This window comes from Chinchilla lanigera, unplaced genomic scaffold (genome assembly GCF_000276665.1).
Source record: "Chinchilla lanigera isolate Chin_1 unplaced genomic scaffold, ChiLan1.0 scaffold00146, whole genome shotgun sequence".
In the NCBI taxonomy this organism is placed as follows: domain Eukaryota; kingdom Metazoa; phylum Chordata; class Mammalia; order Rodentia; family Chinchillidae; genus Chinchilla; species Chinchilla lanigera.
In genome coordinates this window covers 2,809,745-2,825,770 of record NW_004955547.1, presented here as the reverse complement: position 1 = coordinate 2,825,770, position 16,026 = coordinate 2,809,745, and the positions used below count along the sequence as shown (strand labels likewise).

The following is a 16,026-nucleotide window of genomic DNA, read 5'->3' as shown; positions in this document are numbered from 1 at the left end:
TTGTGCTTGTGATATGTTGTAAAATGTTGTATGTCTGTTAATGTTTCCCTCCTTTTATCCTTAAAATTAAAAAAAAAAAGAAAAAGAATAAAACTGCTAACAAATTTAAAAAAAAAATAAAATCCATAGGACAAAAATAAATAAGTAAATAAATAAATAAATAAGCTTTCTCACAGGAATAGAGAAATAAAAACAAATACATTAGGAAAGCCGAAAGAGACTGCGCCCACAGCTGCAAATCTCAAAAGAGCTGGTGAAGAACAACACTCTCACAACGGGAAAATCACCATACAACAGGGCAACCTCAGTGGAAAATGAAACAAAGCCTCACACAGCTGTTACTACCTGCTGGGCACTGCTGACTCATGAAGCTTGTGCTTCATCAGTATAAAAGGCATGTCTGCCTTTTGCAGATCCAGAAAGCCCTTGTTTGAATCCACCAGAACTGGGTATGTGAGAGGGAGGCTGGAACTCGCTTGTCACGAAGTTTGTAGAACTGTGAAAGCAGAGCTCAGTAAGGGATCACAGGCAAGGCACGATAGCATGTCGGAGATGAGACGAAGAAAGCAGAGAGACTGATTGTGAGCCACTGTGTGGTGATCTCCATTCAGCTGTCTAAACTGAATAACGAAAGAATAATTTGCACAGCCCTATACCATCATGAAAATTCATGTAAGCCTAGAAGTGATCCCATCCCTTCACCCAGAAAACTTCATGCAAATCTCTGGTCTAAAAATGTGCTCATCTTATCCAAAAATGAGGACTTGTCAGAAAGGAAACATTTCAGAACCTACAAAAGATCTGTGCATTCTAAAAATAAAAGCAATAGGAAAAACAAAAGGGATATAAAAATATTCAACAGAAAAATTACACTAGACAATAAGAAAATCAGGGGAAAATATAATGAGACAGTAAATGATAAAACATCACCTTGCAGAGGTCAGATAAAGGTAGAGTAAAAACAGGATACAACAGAAACAAAGACCAAATTAAAAGTCCCTCAAAAAGGAAAATCATTGTTGAGACCAGTACCAGACAAAGAGAAACAGGTAGACAACAGCTGAGATCAGTGTTAAAAGAGGATCAAGATAAAATAAGAAATGGGAAGAAAAGTTGACACACACAAACACAAGCATAATTGGAAAAGGACATAATTAGTCACTTTTTCATTATTGGCATGAAATACCTGATCATGATTTCAGAGGGTTCAACTCATGGTCAGCTGGCTCTGAGGCAGAAATGGCATGACAGAGGGCTTGTGGAGAAAAATCCCAACTATGGTAGCCAAGAAGCAGAGCGATCAGAAAGAGTCGGAGCACTCCTCGCAACAGTGGCACACTCAGCTATGAACTCACCAATGGACTAAACTATTGGGGAGTACAGAGCCCCCATGAGCCAGTCACCTTCCTAAATCCCCCCTCTGAATACATGAGACTTTGGAGAGACATTTTATACCCAAATCATAGCAATATGTACATGTTTATACACAAAATTCACAGTCACACGCAGACGTACTTCATTTATTTATGTACCCTCCTTTCTACAGTGCAACTCTTTCTCTAAACGTGTAAGCCTGTCTCATCTCCTGCAGATGCTCTTCTTCCTACACATGCAAATGAACACACACAGACATATCACACACGACCTAGGAAAAGCACAAAAACATACCCAACTAAAGTTAATAGAAAGAGTCACAGGAAACTAACACAACCACTAACATACATTTTAGGAACTGTGTAGCTGGAAATGAACTGGAGCATGTATTATCTTCCTAAAACATGTATTACAAAAAGTTTAAACTTTTTAGAAATGTATTATCTCTTTAACTTGTAAAGGTATGAGTATATGTAAATAACTATATTTAAATATACAGTCTACTCTATTTACATTGGTAACATTTCAATATATAGAAGAATCTTAATGTTTTTCTAATCTTAAATATTAGTTTACAGGAAATATGAAGGACACAATAACATGTTAAAGTAACATCATGGACACGCAACTGCAAAAAGTCAAACACTGAGAGAACACATAAGACAATTAAACAGGGTTCTTGAACAAATAAAATGCAAGAAAAAGCAAGCAAAAACATGAAGCGGTGGTCTACATTTTTAATAGTTTCAAAGATATTTAAAAGATAAATACCACTCAAATATACACACATGGAGCTCATTTGTCTGGACAGCCAAAATATAAAATTAATAACACAATTAGGGATATTTGAAGATTAAATAGGCAATTGTTGATAGTAATGAATGTATGAATTTTTAAGAAGTAAGATTATATTTTCATTGCCTGTTCAGATATCTATCATTTTAATATTACTGAAGGAATAATATGACTTCTGAAAATTCCTTTTAAATAATTCATAGTTGCTTAGGGGACACAAAAGAAACATGAAAGAAATAAGACTAGCCATGAGATAAGCCATAATTGTTACAGTGGAATGACAGATATATAGGTGTCCATTGCATTAATTTTTCCATGTTTCTCACAGGCTACATAGAAGACAAAATATGTCATATATGATATTTTTAACCACTGGCTGTAAGAGTACTGTCTCTGCTCAGGAATAGGCAAGAGACTGTTTATAATCTCCAATATCTGCTTGGAGAAGAAACAAATTCATCATTTTCCTAAAATTCCAGGTGTGATCTCATGCTTTAAAACAGCCCCTCTCAATCATCAAACATGTTGGCTGGGACTCAGCTCAGTGCATCTGTACCATCTATAAAGGCCACTGTCTAGGCCATTTCCTTCATAGGTTGCCCCCAGCTCTCACTGCAGTCTTTCACACCTTTCTCAGCCTTCTCAGCTCCAGGAACCATGGTTAGTAGATCCATTCAGAGGAGCCAAAGTGGTAGCCAACATGACTTCAGTGCTAGCCAACCTGAAGTTCCTAGGTGCAACCCAGGGCGCAGTTCTGAAACTCTGGTTTCAGAAACATCTCCACTTGCAGCTCTAGGGGCAGTGGTGGCATGGAGGCAGCATGTGGAGGAGCTGGCTTTGGCAGCAGGAGCCTGTATGGTCTGGTGAGGTTCCAAGAGGACCTCTATCAGAGGGGGCAGCTGTGCCATCGGAGGAGGATATGGCAGCAGAGTTGGAGGTGGCTTTGACTTTGGAGGTGGAGCCGGCAGTGGATTTGGCTGTGCTAGTGGAGTTGGTATTCATTTTGGGCTTGGTGGTGCTGGCTTTGGTGGTAGCTATGAGGATGCTGGATTCCCTGTGTGCCTCCCTGGGGGCATGCAGGAGTTCACCATCATCCAGATTCCTCTCACTCCTCTGAACCCCTGGAAATTGACCCCACCATCCAGCAGACGAGGCCTGAAGAGTGGTAGCTCAAGATCCTCAACAAGTTTGCCTCCTGCGTAGAGAAAGTGATCCAGAAGGCCTGACCCTCTACAGGGCATTTCAGAGTCCCCAGGTAGAGACACAGCAAACCTCCAACAGGGGAGACCAGGACAGAGGGAGGAAGCCTCACAGTAGTTCTTCCCAGGATGGGGGATGACCCCACAGAAATAAGATCAACAGGAAATGTACACCACTTAGAGGCACTAAGTCCCCTCCAGGCCCTGCTTCTCAACCATTCGCACCTAGAAGCACAGAGGAAGCAAGGAGACAGCAGAAGGGCCCTTCTAAACACAGTACAGAATATTGTCAGCTTCCAAGAGAATTTAGAAGTCTGTGGTCTTCTAGTCAGGATGGTGTGACTCAACTGTACAGTATTCAACATCAGTGAAACATGTGCTTTTCCTAAAATTTTTCAAGGAGAGCCAATATGTCATGGTTATTATGTGCCTGATCCAGAAGGAAAAAAATCATTACTCAAGGTAAAATCCACTTTTTTCTCTTTCCTGATGGACTACAGTTTGTAGGACTATGGTTCACAGCTTATAAACGTGGGAACCACCTGCACAATACCACCTGAGATTGTTGATATCAACTGCATGATCCAGAGGCTGAGGTCTGAGACTGAAAAAGTCAAGAAGCAGGTATTGGTGGGAAATGGTAAAGAAAAGCATCGTTTTCTTGCCAAACTATGCTGCAGTTGTGAACTAACATTTGGGATATTTCCTGAGAAATAAAAAAAAATCAGGGAAAGAGACGTGTAGTCCTTGCTCAATGAGAAATCATTGGTTAAAGACATAGATCCCACCAAGGTCATGGTACAAAGATGTAGGCAGAACTAATCTCATTTGATCAAACCAGAAAAATATAGACAGGAATAATTGATTGCCTTTTGCACAAGCAGACTGATTGACTTAGAAATTGCAAATACACATTCTGGGAAAGTAAAAGGAGGCCTGAAAACTGCAGGACCATTGTTGAAAATCTGCTCAAGGGTCTAGGTAAAAAGGGTGTGACACAAGATCAGAGGACAAAGTGTAGTACAAAGATGTGGGGAAGTAGAAGGAAGCCAAGGGGAAAAGCAGGAGGCCAACATTTTGCATAAGTTACTGTGGTATCAGAAATATTCCTGGGTTGCTCTAGGGAACACACTCCAAACCAACTAGTAATTCTATTTATTCCAATATCCCTTCTCTTGTGCAAGCTACAATATCTCTCACAGTACCTAAACTGAATCTCTTAAAATGTGGCTAATACAATGGATATATAGATACTTGTCATATGAGTTCTGACTAGACAAAGACTACAAATAGAAAATCACTGAACATGAACAGAGATCACCTTGCATCCATTGCTGGCTCTACAACCCTGTCTCACTGGCAAAGAAGACCCAGGGCTAAGCTCTTGGTGACGTAACAAACTTCCCTCAGTGAGCCAACCTATAGAACTGATCATCATCAGTGCTGATCAGTATGCAAGGTGGTCCTCAAGGATGCCAAGAATCAGCTGGAAAAGCTGGAGAGTTCCTTGTAGAAGGCTAAGCAGGACATGGTCTGGTGGCTGAAGGAGTACCAGCAGCTCATGAATGTCAAGCTGTCACTGGACATGGAGATCACCACCCATAGAAAGCTGCTGGAAGGCGAGGAGTGCAGGTGGGTCCCTCATACACCCTCTCAAACCTCTGAGGACATCTCTATCTGAGACATCTCTGAAGATGACATCTCCCAAAGAGCAGGAGTTTACAGGACACTAGTCATGGCTGCAATTTCAGCTCTGAAAAACAACTGAAAGGGCAGTTCCACATGGACTCTCCCCAGCCAGAGGATTTCTTTAGGCTACAGGAAGGGGCTTTCTATTTCTCACCCACCTCCCATATTGCTGTTCCAGTAACCTGAATGGTGAAGGTACTGGACAATTCAATATCTGTAAGTACCCAGGGTCTCTGCTTACACCATCACAGCCCAGCTCAGGTGATCATAATGAACTCATGTCCTGTGTCCTCCTCATCCCTCCCAACAGCTGTGGTCCACACCAGCTATTCAGTGACAGTGGTGTGGGAGCAGGATAGGCCTGGTTCAAAAAAGTGGCTACTCCTACAGTTGTGGTTACAGCCTTGGAAGTTTTGGTTACAGCTCCAGTTCTGGCAGGGGCAGAGGCATCAGCAACGGAGGTGGCCTCAGGTCTGCCAGAAGTAGCATTTCTACCATCAAATAAACAAAGTCCTCCTCCAGCAGGAAGAGGTAAAAACACTGAAATTTCACCCCAGATCCTGGGCAAGTACTCTGGCACTCATGCTACAGTACCCTCTGCTCAGTCTATTGTCCTCCCCTGCTCTTCACCTCTGCTCTGTAGCATGAACGGGCTCCCCTGCTCCTCTCTGTATCTGCTCATACCCAGCTCCCATTGCTCACATACAGAATCTCAACCTCTGATTTCACATCATGATTTATTCACACTTGGTGCCTCATGGTGCTGGTCAGTTATCAAGCTCTTGCTTCCATAGTTCTATATCTAAGGCTGAGTATTACTAGAGAATTATCTCTACCTTTCTTTCCAGATCCCTGCCTGGGTTATTCAAGAACCCTGAAGCTCCTTTTTAATTTTAGTGAATATAAGGATACTCCATCTTATTCATGTTCTGAGCCTTTCTTGCAATAGCTGTCATAACACACGTGTCTGGACCTGTAGTACCCAAAAATTATTTCTCTGGGATAGATTTTTTTTTTCTCTGCTTGTGTTTTCTTGTAATTGCAAGGTACGGGGCAGAATGCAGATTTATAAACTAATGTGCGTTACTAATTTTATAAGCTTTTTCTACACACTGGTGTGATTTCATTGTTAAAAGAAAATCTATGTTCTAATATAGCCTTTAGAAATCCATGTCCTCTTGGCCTTTAGAAACAGTCAACAAATACCATTATGGTATCCTGATATCTGGGATTTCCTCATAGTCCAAATTCCATCTAAATTTTTGTCCAGTAGAATGGGAGATATCTGGTTCACCGTCATGGTATATTCTGTATCCTTGGGATATTTGCTGCATGACCCTTAGCAAATACCAATATTTGCAGATGCTCAAGTGCCTTATATACTAGGGTAAATAATATTTGCATATAATTTTCATACAGGCTTTTATAAAATTTAATTTATGTCCATATTACTTATAATACCTAAGCAATATCAATGTTTAGGGAACAGTGAAATAAAAGCCTGTATATCTTCAGTAGAAACTTAATTTTTTCCAAATATTCCTGACCCATAATTGTCTGAATCTAGATATGGGGAACCCACAGAAGTGGATAGCCAAAGCTACTCATTTTCAGCTGTACAAACTAAGAGTCAGTGTCCTAGTCCATCTGCTTTGGTCTCTGACACATTTAAATATAAAAGAATATATTCAGAAATAGCAACAAAACAGAACCAACAGAGCTCCCAATGGCCAAACTGGAACAATTTAAACCAATGCATACATACAGACATACAGACATACACACACATACATACATACATATAATTATTAGATTATGACCTAAAGTACAAAGTAAATATTCATGAGCTTATGTGAATAAAAGTAAATGGTGGAAGAAATGAATCAATAAAAGATAGACAAATTTTATGCAGAAGAGTTATGCCATGAACTGTTGGAGCCAGCCTATTATGGACTGAAACCTCTACAAACTGTCCTGAGACTACACCTGACATGTAGTTCAACAACCTTTGCGAATGGCTTGTGGAAAGAGATTGGAAAAGTTCAGAGATGCCGGCTTAAAACGTAGAGCTGGAACACCTTAGGATGTTCTGTATGGAGGATTCTGGTCAGAGCTCAGAATATCAGAAAGCTTATAGAAATCCTGCTGGTAAAGACCAGGCTCAAGGTTTCTACCAGGAAGAACTGCATTGGCTTTGGACTGCAGACAATGTGTGTTATGGTATGGAAGAAAGTTTGTCTGAATTTTGCTCATGTCCAGAGACTTTCTCTGAGTGGCAGAGTAATTAATCTGGAAGAAGAAATTTCAAGGCAGTCAAATGTTGGGGTGGTGACTTGGCTACTGTTGGGGGGCTTTTAGTCAGATTTATCTTAAGAGTCAAGAGCAAAGAGCCCACCAGAATTATTTACAACACTGTGAGTTTGGCCAGAAAGGAAGGTCCAGTAAAGCTATGGACTGCAAAGATAGAGCAGAAGAGATCTTGATTGCTGATAAGAAACAGGGGAATATAAAAGATGGCCTGAGGGCATCACAAAAAGCAAGACTCCACCCATTGCAGCCTCAAAATTGCAAAAGTGAAGGATTTTGCTTTGGAAAGAGGGCCTCAGAGCACCATGTTCCAGAATGGTGACAGTATAGAGAATTTGTTCCTCAGAGTTGGATTTGGGATGCTCAGTGATCCAGGCACTTGACCCCTACAGCCAGGAGAGGGAGAAGCCTGGCTACTGCTCCAGCTGATAGCAGACCTTGGTATCATCCCTGTGGCACTAGTTTTAGGTGCATGCAGAATAGAGAAGTTGTGGAGTCAGGAAGGCTTTCACCCAGATTTCTGAAGGCCTGGGAGGCCAGTCAATGTGCCCTGAGAGGGCAGAGTGTGAAGCTGTGAGTGTGAAGACAAAGGTGCAGTGGAGACCCTAGAAATTTGGAAAAGCCAAGAACACAGAGTATCTAAGGAAAGCTGCAAGGAGGGAGCAAAGAAGGCCCAAGAAAGAAGGCATGGGAGCTACAACCACTGGATGTGCTATAGGGGCAGAGTCATCCAAACCCTCTGGAGTTCACATCTTGCCACATATTTCCTCAGATGCTGCACATGGAACTACAGGGTTTAATGTTTGCCCTGCTGGATTTTGGACTTGCTTTCACCTCATTATTTTGTATCCACCTGTTTGTAAGTTTTGAAATGGAAATATGTACCTTGTACCACTGAATGTTGAAAGTGTTTAACTTTCTTTTCATTTGTACAAGGGCTCACAGCTAAAAGCTTGCCTTAAAGCTCAGAGCAGACTTGGGACTTGGACTTTTCAGCAATGCTTAAACTGTTAGGACTTCAGCAACTCTTAGAGATGGACTAAATGCCTTTTACATAAAGGAATGTACATGAGTCTTTGAGGGGTCAGTAGTGGAATGCTATGGTTTGTGTCTAAATGTTCCCCTAAAGCCTCATGCAGTTGTGAGGAATGGACTTGCAAAGGTGCCTGAATCTAGAGTTTGTGATTGATTGGTGGTCCAATACTGGGGTTAAGAAGGTGAGTGCTACACTCACCCTAGGGCAGAGAGCCTGCATACAATATAAGGGACAGAAAGGGGCCTCTCCCTCTGTCTCTGTCTATGACTTTGTCTCTCTCCTCATCTCTGACTCTGTCTCTCTCCCCACTTCATTGCTTTTATTGTCTTCTGCAGCCATGAACTATTGGAGCCAGCCAGTTGTGGACTGAAACCTCTACAAACTGAGCTAAATAAACCTTTCCCTCTTTAACTCTGGGTGTTTGATATTTTATCCCAGCAACAAGAGAAAAGTAACTAATTCTTCAAAAAGAATTCTGCCTGGTGACCAGAGAGCAGGAGCTCACCCTTCCCAAGCACCACACTACACTGCTCCAACACAGTCTAAAACCTGATGGAGGCTTAAGATGTACCTGCACTTAAAGTGTTTTTGAGAACTATGATTTTGTTTAGTCATGTGGCTTTTTGTCTTTGGAAGGCTGGGCAAGAAACAAAAAAAAATTCTGCATCAAATCTTTCCATTGTGTTGCATCTCCATCAACACTGAAAGGTCACCGGGCTCTTTACACCCTCCCAGCATCCCTTATTTGAGGCATCTGCTGTATACTACATGTCCATGCTTAAGAAGCTCTTCTGCATTAATTATAAAGACAGAGTTCTTTATTTACTGCTTGTGTTTTGAAATTGCCATCCTTACACATAACTCTGCTTTGTTTCAAGGTTTCTGCTATGGTTGGATCTTGAATGTTCCCCAAAGGCTCATGCATTGAAGGCTTGGTCACTGAGCCATGCCTATAATAAATTTTGAAGCCTTAAATAAGTGGGATCTGTGGAAGAAAGTGGGGTCACTGGGGATATGCCACTGAGATTTGGGATCTAGGCTTCCTTATGTCTCCACTTTCCATCCTGCTCACCATCAGGTAAACAACATTGCTCTATGCCTGCCATAATATGTTGCCCTACCACAGGTAAAAAGGGAACAAGCAATCATGTGCTAAAACCTCCAAAACTCTGAGCCACAATAAACTTTTGCTGCTGTTAAATTGATTACTTCAGGTATTTTGCACCTATGAGTTACATAATGAAGGATCTCTCTTCAAAGATGAATGCCAGTGTAGTGCATCTTCACAATATGAGCAAGAAGACCTGCATCAGACAACCTGTCCTCCTAGGGGAGCAGACAGGCCTATGCCAGATGAGCTGTGCACCTCTCACACACAAGCAAGCAGACCCACACTGATGGAGTAGCACCCCGCAGAGCATGGCATGGGTGCAGTGGTGCGTGCAACCAACTGAACTGGTCCTAGACAAGGATAACACCCAATGAAAGAAGGGAGCAACCAGACTCCATGACTAAGCACGTTAAATCCAACAATTCACTGGAACCCACGCCTTGTATCCTACATCAGACCAGGAAGCTGATGGTATTCCCAGTCTACAGCTGGGAACATGGATACACCTGGGCTTGGACAGTAACCACAGTATGGGGAAGACAAACAGAGGGGCTTCTAATGCAAGGAGGGCACTGCAGAAACCCATGTCTCCAAAGGCAGACATAGAAAATTGCGACTGGTTGGATCCCATGACTTCAGATATTCAGAAGAAATCACCCATTCACTAACACAGGAATTGTTTCTTTGACTCAATCTTTCTTTTTTTACTTTTCTGTTTTACATTATTGATCTTTTCCTCATTGAGGTTTTGGAGGTTTTGGTTTTTTCTCCTCTTTCAGTTTCTTCGCTTGCTTTTACTTTTTCCCTTCTAACTTTTTACTCTTCTTTCTTATCATTTTTCATCTTACTTTTGCTGTTTATCATTTTTCTTCTTTCCTTTGTTTATTCCTTTCTACTATTCTCTCATTATTACTTTTCTTTTACTCTGCAGTAGGTACTCCTGTGTTACTGTTCTCTCCTTCTCATATCCCAGCAATCAAATTTTCAAATTATGCTTTTTTCATTCTCTAGTTCCCCACCTTTTCCACCTTAACTACTATAACTACTAAACTGTATGAATCTCTAAATGAATAATTAATTTTATGCCATTGATGTTGAATACTGGGCTACCTTTATTAGAGATAAAGTCGTTCCACTTAGTAGATATTTACTGCAGGGCAATATTAGGTCAAGATCTGGTTTTTCTCAGTGCTCATAGTATAATTATAGATATTTTTTCTATGAATAAGTGTGGTACTTTATTGGTCCTTAGGATTTGTGAATATTCAGTTTTATTTAATGCTGTAATTGAAGCTGATTTTATTACTACAGTCAGGGTGGCATAGCTGTTGGTATTAATTGGTTTTCTTGAGATGCCAGTATCTAGATTTCCTTGGGGTCATTAACAATACTGAGGGTTATTCCTGGAAAACTCAGTAGGGGGCCATAAATGCTGCAACCCTCACCTCAAGGAAAGAGAGGTGGTTGGATCATGGGACAGAGGCAAAGCCCAGCAGTGAGCCATGTCCACAGGACACTATTGAAAAGTAGGCATTAACTAAAGGGGTCTCCATACTAGATATAAAGCTTTCCAATACCCACAAGCCCCAGTGCGCAGACATGCACGCACACACATAAACACAAACGTACACACATAGAGCAAATAAACCAAATAACAACAATAGAAACATGAGAAGACAAGCCAGTTAAATACCTCAAAAAACTCTCATCTTCCCCAAAGCTGACTCATGAGATATTTAACAAGGAAAAACCAAAAGCAACACGGCCAAATTATTTGAGATGATATTAAGGGAGATAACAAAACAGATCTATAAGGCATTTAGCAAGCTCATAGAAAATATAAGTAATAAGATATTGGGCCAAATAAAACAATGAGCAAGTCTACAGAAGACACTAATAAGAAGACAGAAGAGCTAAACAGAATGATGCAATACATGCATGATCAGAAGAATTAGAGTTCATAAAGGGGCTCCAAATAAAAATTCAGGAGATTAATAATTCTAATGAAAGCATGGGCAGCAGACATGACCAATGTGAGGACAGAATCTCAGAACTAGAAAACAGGGCTGCTATGACCAGATAGGGCTGCTTCACAGGGCCTCTGCCCTCACACAGCACAGGAAGAGCCATTTTGAGTATTTCCTAAGCAGCTGCTAGGATCCAAGGAGTGCAGCAGAGTCTAGCCTCATGGGATAGACTTGGGGAATATATGAGCCCCTTCATTCCATGTCTTCTCTCTAAACTCTGAGGAGGCTGCAGCTGGCAGAATTTTCACTGGCACATACCAGGGACCAGTGATCAGTGCCAAGAGAGGCTCCCACCACACCTGCTTGATCTCAGACTCCAAAAGGATAAACAAGCAGTAGCTGTTTGTGTTGGGAGCCTTTGTGTTGGCCTGCCCAAGTCACCACCAGGAGTCTGAAGTTTGTCCCACGCCAACTGGGACAGTCATCTGGCACACAGAGCTAACATCAGTCCAGTTTAAACTCATACTCAGCACTCTGGGCTCTCTTGAGTCTATACCCAGCTCTACTTTCCCTACTCCAACCTTAGACCTGCCAGAGACTTTGACATCCAGCATCAGTCCTGAGTAACCTAGTGTTAATGGGGAGGTCAAATCCTGTGCAAGTCTCTGCCTGGTACAGTTGGACTGTGGCAGCATCTATTTAGCACCAGGTACACTGCCTCAACTCTAGGCACAGCGAAGTTTCCACCCAGCATTTTGCCAGAGTTGGGGCACGCTTCCTGTCCTCACAATAGGCTGGTCCTCAACCTGGTTAGCAGCAAGGGTTGAGGTTAGCTGCCTGTTTTTTCCAACACCCTATGCCCTCACTGGACCTGCCAGAATCTCCTCACATCAGTTCTGGAAGCACCTGGGGCTCCTTTGGGAGTCCTGAGGTGAAAAAAGCCTCATTGGTGTCTGGAGCTGGTCCCATGGACACTGAAATATACATCAGGTACCCAGCATTGGCCTCCAGTGTGCAGTAATCCACACCAGGAATCTTAGAATCCAATGCTCCGCACATCTGCTGGGCTGGTGTGATATCTTGGACAGTCATCACAAACAGTGATTTAGACAAGGGCCCCATTGAGCTGAGAAATCTCCACAAACCCACAGACTATAAAGAGAGGCAAAGAGGAATGTGACTTATAAGATTCAAGACTGCAGATTGTGGAAGAAAACACTCTTCTGGAAATATGTAGGAATTTTTAAAACTTTTTTTGCTTTTTTTTTTTCTTTTCTCAGTTAATTTTACCCCAATTTTTTTCTTTTCTCTCTTCATTTAAGTGTTTTCTTTTTTCCTCTTTAATTTATTGTTATTATTATTATTATTACTATTGGTGGAATCTGGAGTTGTATCACCTATTTTGTTACTCCCCCCTTTTTAAAATATAACTGCTTTATTTGTTTAAATAGAGCTTCCCTTTTTTCTCTGTCTCTCTTCCAACCTGTTTCCTGAGTGTTTCTTCTTATTCTATTTTCCCATAGTTTAATCTCCATTCTTGCTTATTTATCCTTATCTTGGTTGGTTTTTCTGCTACTATTATCTAATACTTCTAATTTTCCTTTACTCCTTAGTAGAACCTTGTACATCAATCTTACCACCTTCCTTCTATCTTACACTGTTTAATTTTTCATAACCTTTTTCTTTTTCTTCAGGCTACCATAGCCTTACTATTTACCCTTAAAATCTATAAGTAGTTAACTATAAGTAGATTTTAACTACTTAAAATCTATAAGTAGTTAACTATATGCTACTATGGATGAATATTATTCAATTTTGAAAGGAAGTAAAATTGCTCTAATAAGTAGGTATTTACTGTATAAATACCTGGATTTCTTAGTTCTGTGGCTAAAGATGGTACAGTGTTAGTTATCAGAGTTTGTCTAGTTTCTTCATCCAGCCTATAAACTTTTCATAGAGTTCTGCTACCTGTTATGTGCTTTCCTCTCCCTTTGTGAGCCATTTCTCTGCCTTGAGAGAGTTGGGACACCTCCAGGGTCTTCTGTTGTCTTGTTTCCCCATGCTACTATATGTACGTATAACCATGATTTGATATATGTATATATCACTCTTTTTGCCTCTCCCTTTTTGATGGGAACACTGCAGTTGAGGTCTAGTAGAGTGAGATGTACTTGTGGGATGAAGAAACTAGAGGAGTTCAAAGAGGAAATGAGGGGCTAGGGATTTAGCTCAGAGGTACAGCGCCTGCCTGGCAAGTGTGAGGTCGTGAGTTCAATTCCCAGTACAGGAGAAAAAAACAAACAGGAAATGAACCAAAAGTTCACAGCAACTTCACTCAGTATACCCACAGTGAATTCAGGGGAAATAAGCAAAAAAAATACCAGATGAGCTAACCAAAATAGTTCAAAACTTAAATGACAGCTTCAAAAGGATATAAGGATATCCTCAAAAAAATGTCAGATGAAAATACTTGAAATATAAAACTGTGCAGAATTCATAAATTGCAGAAATGACCAGTGTGAAGACAAAATGTCTGAAATTAAGAACAAAATAATCAGTTACAATGAAGAATTCAAAGAAGACACAAAAAAATAAGAGAACAAAGAAGATTATTCAGTGTCTATTCGATGACAATAAGACCAATCAAAGGTTAACTGGAGTTAGAGAAAAACTAGAAGGTAACACAGGTGGATTTACTAAAATGTTTACAGAAATCATAGACAAAATTTCTCAAATATAAGAAATGAATTTAAAATAAAAGTAAGTGATGCACATAGGACACCAAACAAGTATGACAAAAAAAAAGTTCATCAAGACATAGCCTTACTCAATTACTAGACATCCAGCAAAAATTTTAAAGAATTTTAAAAGTACTCAGAGAAAAACAAAAAAAATCACATATAAAGGTACACCAGTTAGAATCACAACAGACTTCTCAACACAAACCCTAAAGTCCAAAAGAGTTTGGAGTGAAGCCCTGAGAGCATATAACTTCCAACCCAGATTAATTTACTGAGCAAAGCTACGCTTCAAAACAGATAGAGAAATAAGGTATTTCCATAAAAAACACCAGCTCAAAAGATACGTGAGTGCTAAACCAGCACTCAAGAAGATACTTAAGAACAGCTTTAACAGAAACGATGAGCATTGTTAATTCCCTACCACTCTGTTTGTAACTCTGTAATGTCTGTACTGATCCTATGCTATTTTGTAAAATGTTGTCGGTCTGTTAGTATTTTCCTCTTTTTATTTCTAAAATAAAAAAAAAAAAACAGAAACAATGAAACCAACACATCTAAACACAGAAGAAACAAAAACTCTTAAGTAAGGTCAATGGATAAATAATAATTAAAAATACCCTTAAAAGAAAAACAAAAGAGTCACCAGCAGACAAAGAAAATACCCAACACCCCAAGTTAAAGGGAGAAAGATTTCTTTAGCTCACGGTTTGTAGAGGTTTCAGTCCATAATTGGGATGAAAGTACAGCAGTTTTGTAATGGAGGGAGCCGGTTGAAACCCCTGAAATCCCCTGTCAGTCACATGCCTAAAAGTCGGACAACGAAGATTATGTTCCCCATGGCCTGATGCACAGCACCAACTATCACATAATCTTCCCTGCAATACTGGAGCTGAATTTCATCAAGTCTCTACACTAGCTACCAGTACACAGAAAAGCCAAAGCTAGAAGGAGCTGTGTAACACCACTGGGAAAAAAATGAGCCAAGTGCACTATTTGAGCATCATGTAGAAAAAACTACAAAATTTCTCTCCAAATGCATGGCCTATAGAAAACAATAAGGTCTTACAGAGTAAACAACTTTAAGAAGTTCAGTAGCCAAATTCAATACGCAAAGTTAGCTAGAATGTTGCTTCAAGAAAAACTAGCCACAAAAGGACATCATTCAGATAATCGGAAAATATGAGGTAAGGAATAGACATCATTAAGAGATGGCTGTTAGTTATGATAAATGGATGCACTTTTGCAGATAAACAATAAATACAACATCAGACACATGTACAAATATTTACAAGTGACTTGAACTCTAGATTTTCTTTTCAATGTTTCAATAAAAGAATTAAGTAGAAAAATAGAAGTAGTTAGAAGGAGATAGATACTGGAAACATTGGGCATTTACCTAAAATATGAGAAAATTTTGATAATTGTTTGTTCTGGTGATTTTAAATGGAGGTTTACGTGTTACTCTCTTTAACTGTATCCCCTTGCAGTTTTCAATAATGCAAAGTTTGTGTGAGCAATAAAGGAACTTGTCATACTGAGAAAACCACGAATATGTTTTGCAACTCAATTTCTAGTGATGGTATTAATGAGCTTGTGGAAAATATTCAGGACTCAAAATAGTTCTCAAAAGAAAGACCATAACAGCAATGAGGACTGCCCTGAAAAAAATTGTTTTCATGAAGCATGAGAGAAGAAAAATTAATATTTTTCATCATTAGGTTAAAATTTTCAAGTGTGATATTTTAAAAGTAAACAAGTGAATGGGTAGCTTTTGAATGTAACCTAGTGGGGAAAATAGAGCTATGTA

The 16,026-nt window shown here is 40.1% G+C and overlaps 1 protein-coding gene across 1 annotated transcript in view; it reads left to right on the top strand.

The window, feature by feature from the left end:
* The window catches only part of LOC102018772 (keratin, type II cytoskeletal 6C-like), a 48,656-nt gene extending 45,284 nt beyond the window's left edge, over nt 1-3,372 (top strand). Inside the window, exon 8 of the mRNA XM_013508446.1 lies at nt 3,046-3,372. Coding sequence (XP_013363900.1) covers nt 3,046-3,372 — 327 coding nt within the window. The remainder of the gene's footprint in view (nt 1-3,045) is intronic.
* The last annotated feature ends 12,654 nt before the right edge of the window (nt 3,373-16,026 follow it).